The sequence below is a fragment of the Cydia splendana genome, chromosome 17 (assembly GCF_910591565.1).
Source record: "Cydia splendana chromosome 17, ilCydSple1.2, whole genome shotgun sequence".
Classification (NCBI taxonomy): domain Eukaryota; kingdom Metazoa; phylum Arthropoda; class Insecta; order Lepidoptera; family Tortricidae; genus Cydia; species Cydia splendana.
Window position 1 is genome coordinate 12744740 of NC_085976.1, and position 6717 is coordinate 12751456.

General features: G+C 41.8%; 1 protein-coding gene across 1 annotated transcript in view; it reads left to right on the plus strand.

Annotated features, from left to right (window-relative positions):
• The window catches only part of LOC134798819 (protein groucho-like), a 75564-nt gene extending 69736 nt beyond the window's left edge, over nt 1–5828 (plus strand). The window contains exons 10-16 of the mRNA XM_063771204.1: nt 360–653; nt 1033–1279; nt 1687–1866; nt 3001–3161; nt 3807–3889; nt 4606–4805; nt 5468–5828. Coding sequence (XP_063627274.1) covers nt 360–653; nt 1033–1279; nt 1687–1866; nt 3001–3161; nt 3807–3889; nt 4606–4805; nt 5468–5575 — 1273 coding nt within the window. The 3' untranslated portion in view covers nt 5576–5828. The remainder of the gene's footprint in view (nt 1–359; nt 654–1032; nt 1280–1686; nt 1867–3000; nt 3162–3806; nt 3890–4605; nt 4806–5467) is intronic.
• The last annotated feature ends 889 nt before the right edge of the window (nt 5829–6717 follow it).

Here is a 6717-nt window from a genome sequence, read left to right on the forward strand (position 1 = left end):
TTTGACAACAAATGATTCTTATTCTTCTTTTGATACCGTTTACACAGGCCTATAAGTATGCCTAAGCCTGATTTAATTTTTCTATTGACATTGTTTTATTTTTATTTTTTTTACTATTGTGACATTTTGACGTTTTTTTTAATTAAAAATAAATTTGCATTGTTTTGATTTGTTATGTACTAATTTTATATTATTTTATATTTTGATGTTCGGTTCTAATTCTTATTATTATTCTAAAAAACAATCATCATACGACAAGTAGTACAAGCTGAAATGTATGTATATTTTACCTGTATGAAAATTGTATATTGAGATAAATAAACTAAACTAAACTATAACAGATCAACTTACGATTCCAGGTCAGGCACGTCAAGCAACGCCTCAACGCCGTCAGCAAAAAAGCTCGATGAGAAGCCAAGTACGCCGATCTCCAAGCCCGTGACGCCGACTTCCGGCGCGAGCGGCGCGGGCGCAGCCGGGGCTCCTCTCAAGGCCGCAGTGAAGCCCCCCGCGCTGCAGTACCCGTATCTAGGCAACGGCGCGCATGACGCGTACGGCCTGGCGGGGTACTCAGCGCGAGCTGCGCTGGCGTACGAGCCTTTGCGCCCGCCGATTGGGCCGGCGTCGTTGGCGCCCATTCCTGGTGGCAAACCGTAAGTACAGATGATTAGTTTTATGTTTCATTGCTCTACACAGTCTCCCAAGTACGACGGCCTATTGGCTAGGTGCTACGTGGCAAAGTATGTGGTTGAGGAAATTACAAGCAAAGCTGCGCACGGTGTGGGAAAAATGTGAATGTTCATGGTACGACATCATTGTACTATTTGACAGTCAGTTTTGCAAGAACAATAATGTGTACCATATCCAATTAAGTCGCTACGCACATGAATACTGAATTACTCGTAGTATTTGATCCAATTTGTAGTTATCAGATTCACAGTTTTCGTTCATTAGCTTTATCCAGAAGACATCCTTACATGGCGACCCTGCCAGCCTCAAAGTATAACTCTAACCACACCTATTCTCTTTCAGAGCCTACTCATTCCACGTATCAGCGGAAGGGCAAATGCAACCTGTGCCCTTTCCCCCTGACGCGCTAATGGGCCCCGGGATCCCCCGGCACGCGCGCCAGGTGTCCGCGCTGGCCCACGGGGAGGTGGTGTGCGCGGTGACGGTGTCGTCGCCGACCAAGTACGTGTACACCGGCGGCAAGGGCTGCGTCAAGGTGTGGGACATCAGCCAGCCGAGCAAGGCGCCCGTCAGCCAGCTGGACTGCTTGGTGAGTGGGTAACTGTCGTGGTTTGGGTTTTGGGTACATTTTTATATTAGAATATATCAATTCACGTTTGCTGTGAAAGAAAAATACATTATAAATATTAAGCTGTTTCCTTTTTTGTATATTCAAGCCTTCATATATTTTTAAGGCAAGGATGACATTGGAATTATTTAACATACAAAAAGAGAAACATATGTATAAAAGACTTACAAACCATATTTGGGTGACCGCTTCACCAAGTGGCATATCATGGTCCTGTTAAGATCTGTGTGTGTCTGTGGCTTCTTTTTCAAATTATAAACCTCCGATCACTATTATTACCCTGCCTGATTGCGCATGACTCAGCTAAGAACGTGTATTAATTTAATGAAACAACTTCAAACTAGTCACAATCAAAGTAATTGTTCCAGCAAAGAGACAACTACATCAGATCAGTGAAGCTGCTCCCCGACGGGCGCACGCTGATCGTGGGCGGGGAGGCCTCCAACCTGTCCATCTGGGACCTGGCGTCGCCCACGCCGCGCATCAAGGCCGAGCTCACCTCCTCCGCGCCCGCCTGCTACGCGCTCGCCATCAGCCCCGACTCCAAGGTAGATAAAGATACTCTATTATTCAAGTAGGCATATTACAATGCGCTTATGAACGTCAAATAAAGCTACACCTCTGCCTCGAGAAGATTTAAGTAATATTTGATCAATTTTGTAGTTATCACATTCACAGTTTTCGTTCGTTAGCTTTATCCAGAAGGCATCCTTACATGGCGACCCTGCCAGCCTCACAGTATAACTCAAACCAAACCTATTCTCTTTCAGAGTAAAACAACTATTACATAGCTCCAATCAAAAATCCCCAGTAGACCTCACAAATTAGAAGCTTCTCATCCCCCAAGAGTATTAATTTTCCAGCCAAAAAACCATTGTGAAATTTTAAATTTCGAATGGAGTTTTGACTCTCATTGCTGACCCGATATCGCGGTAGTGAGGAGTGGTAAGGATCGGTCACACTACACCTCAAAAGACGCACTATTTGCGTAACAAAATGTACAACAAAAACGCAACGCTTAAGACAAGTACAGCGTAAAGAACGCTGCGTGAAATTCCGATATAGGATGTTTTTTAATCACGGTTACTTAAACCAGATATAATCCAGTTTCTCTTCTAAGCAAAGATACTATTTCAACATGTATTTCAATTTCTTTATAGTGGTACTTAAAGACAACTAAAACAGGAACGTTAAAAATCCAGTACTAGGAGATTACCAGTTTTAATCTTAGCACAGCCGCGTTGCAAAAGTTCGCGGTTTACAGCCCATTTAGCTTTACAACTAGCTATTAACGCTGCTGCGGTAATTAAAATGTGGTTGTACTGGAACTATAACCATACTACTGAAACTGGATAGATATTACATAGGTTACTATATTCCTATATAACTTACTATATTCTTGACAAAAAAAACTACCGAAATTCCTTGAGAATTATCGTCTCTAAGCCAGCTGCTTAGCTTGTGAAATGTCAAATTGTTGGGCAAAACAGTCTCTTTCTACAGAACTGACTGTTTTGCCCATTCTTTCATCGTCCTTTTGTGGACGTTTCGTGATGAAATAATAGAGAAAGTCTGATATTACAGTTTGTAAGATGCGTTTGGTAGATTGATCGCCCCGCCTCAATTGATCGCCTCTATTACAGTGCCAAGACCCGCTTTTAAGTGTCATATGTGTATTCCAGGTGTGCTTCAGCTGTTGCTCTGACGGCAACATCGCGGTGTGGGACCTGCACAACCAGACGCTGGTGCGGCAGTTCCAGGGGCACACGGACGGCGCCTCCTGCATCGACATCTCGGCTGACGGCACCAAGCTGTGGACCGGCGGCCTCGACAACACTGTGCGGTCAGTACATTATTAAAATACTTATTACTTGATTTTGTATTTTCTCGACCCATTAAATTGACACCGCCCTGCCTTAGGGTAGTATTCCATCTGTCCAATGTGTATTGCGACTCACAGTTTGCTTGATGAGAGCAGTGAGACGCAATGACATTGGACGAAGAAATTGGGCAGGTGGAATACCACTCTTACCCTTTGAACGCCACGCCTATCGTGGGCGGCGCTTCACCTAAGTTAACCTTGTCGGAATGCAGGAAAATTGATATTGGGCTGTAGCCGCTTTGGCGGTCAAAATGTTAAAACACCTTGGCAAATGCCAACTTTTTATATTTATGCGGCTACATTTTGAAACGCTTCTGACGCACGATAGGTGTATGAAACACGACTGTTTAATTGTAGTCGCAAATGTATCGGTACTAAAAGTCGCCGTGGGTAAAACGCGCGGTCTGTGTGGCGTCACTGGCGTCAGCGTACTTTTAATTTTAATCCTGACCAAAATGCACTTTATTTTCAGTTTAATAATACTGTGCAGTATGCTGCTTCGTTTCACCATATACTAATTTAGCAGTTTATAATCAGATCACCTTAATATTTGCTTTTGTAAATTTAAAACTACTTTTATATTTATGTTTGTTGTTTGCGTTTCAGGTCGTGGGATTTGAGAGAAGGCAGACAGTTGCAACAGCATGACTTCAGCTCTCAAATCTTCTCGTTGGGATACTGCCCTACAGGTAAAATACCCAATTCATACACATAATTTGATAACATACAGCACTTGTATATGAAAACCGCAAGCTTAGGCGGAGCAAGGCAAACACGCTTGACAAAAATGATACGATTTACGAAGACTTTCAATTTGTTCTAGAGAACTGTAAATGGATCACCATTTATGTCGTGTATTTCAGATGAAATTAAAGGTGACACTCCATTTCCAACGACAGCAGCACTACCATTCATTTTACTATGGAAATTGACAATAACACCGACGCGTTCGTACTAGTAGTGCAGCTGCGGTCAGAAATGGAATGTTACTCTAAATTTACGAGACACATAACATCCATCATGAAAAATGTTTGCTAGGCAAATTTGAATTCAGGTGTATTATAAAAAAATTGGGTTGAGATGTACTGAACAAAAGAACTAGTGTGGCTTTATTATTTATGCATAAGGTCAATGTGGCGAAGACCGCCTACAAGCTCTTTCTTGCGTTTGTACACATATTCCACTTACAGAAGGTCGGCAGACCAGAAGGAGCGACTTTCTGTGATTGAGCGAAGTACCTACGTATACAAATACGAGAGATACTGTCTTCCCATCCAAAAATGTTATATGCCGTTCTTCCCCGCCTTGATCTTAGTTAAAATTCTGTTTAAATATTGTACATTGGGCCTTACGGGCTATATGAGAGTTGGAACGATCTGTATTAACCGGATTATTAATTCCCCAGGCGAGTGGCTAGCGGTGGGCATGGAGAACAGCAACGTGGAGGTGCTGCACGCGGTGAAGCCGGACAAGTACCAGCTGCACCTGCACGAGTCGTGCGTGCTGTCGCTGCGCTTCGCCAGCTGCGGCAAGTGGTTCGTGTCCACCGGCAAGGACAACCTGCTTAACGCCTGGCGCACGCCCTACGGCGCCAGTATATTCCAGGTAATATACACATCTAGTAGCTACAGTTCGTTTTTATTAGCATTAGAAAAAGACTACGCGAACTTGACGTGTCTTATAATTGAAAAACGCTTTTTTTAAATCAGTTACGATTACTTATGAAAGCAAAAGAATGTAAATAATCGTATATGATTCATAATTGTTACATATTTGCCGTGACTTATTTTTCAAAAGAGTTTTTCAATAAAAAGACACGTTAAGATTGTTTACCTTTTTCTAATGCTAAAAAAACGAACTATAGTCAAAGAGTTTTAGATTCTAGAAGAGATTATATTATTATATGGGAGCCTGTCAGTCTTGTCATGTCCCACTGCTGGGCAAAGGCCTTCCCCCAATTTCTCCACTGGTCTCGGTCCAGTGCTTTATGTCTGGCCACTTCAAGAAATAAATATATCCCGCCATTTCGAGTTTTCGGGCTCCGATTCCGTACTGTATTGTTCACTCTTCGCTTTCGCTTCCCTTGTTTCTTAGTTGTCAAGCGGACCCCAGGCTCCCATGAGACGTGGCAAAAATGCCGGGATAACGCGAGGAAGAAGATTGTTCACTCTTCACCCTTACTTTACTTTAAATCGTTTAATAATTGAACTTTCTGTAGCTCTAATTTCAATGCATAATATTTTATACGATAATATTTTTGTCCACAGTCAAAAGAATCATCATCAGTACTAAGCTGTGACATCTCCTCCGACGACAAATACATCGTGACGGGTTCAGGCGACAAGAAAGCCACAGTGTACGAAGTGATCTACTAGTGAGCGAACAAACGTGACTGTGCCTAGCGGACGTTCTCTGAGCGACAGTGGTGATATAGTTATAGTGTATGTATAGAGTATATTGGGAAGCCTGTATGTACTTATGCGACTTGTTTATATAGATTAGTGTGCGCGGTTTATGTTTATTTGTTGAGCGCCGGTAGTGTATGTTGGCAGCAGATCTCAAAATGATGATTTCGTTTCAATATTGTTGTAAAATGCTCGTATTAAAGAAAAAATATGCGCAAATTAATATTTTGTTTCTTTTAACCCACGTGCCTTGACATGTATGTCTATACCCAGTGCTATCCTTTCTCTCAAAAGTTACGTATGGCAAGGTATGCCCGGGGCGGGTTGGATGTTTTCGATTCTACTACAAATAGCTGTTACTAAATAGAGAGTCTGTGCGGAAAGAGAAGTCGTGGAATGTAAGGGAACCCATACATTCTACGACTCTTCTTTTTCCGCACAGACTCTACACGGTATAAAAAATGGTTCACAAAAATATTGCTGATCGGCTGGTACGACTATCAAAATCGCTCATCGCATCGTCGTCAGATAGGGAAAACTTAGTGAAATCGACGACCGGTAATCAAGACGAAAGTATACCAAAAACAGAGTGTGGACTACGACCAAAATGTGACCAAAAGAGAAGTCAAACGGGTGTATTCCCATTCGTTGCCCGACTTGACCGCCGCCATACATGAGGCGGGGACAAATGGGAATGATTTATATGAAGCGCCTATTCCCATCTGTGCCTGGTCCCGGCAAATGGGTATACACCAGCCAAACTACATAATTCCATCTCGTAATTTGACTATGTGAATATAATAACCAGTGATCGGAATAGGCAGAGTATATTTACCTACACTTGGTAGAACATAGATAAAAAGTGGAGACTTCCTTACGACAAATTTTTTTTGCGGGACTAAAGTCCCGGGAACTTACCGAATAATTAATATTGTTCTGAATAGTACAAAAAACAATGCAAACTGCTTCAATACAATAAATAGGCATAAAATAAAACAACCAATATATAAACGGTTTTCTATATATTTTTTAATAAACTCTCTTTATGTACAAAGTTATTATTACTTTATTAAGTCTAAATATAAATAACATTGCAACTCAATCTACAAATA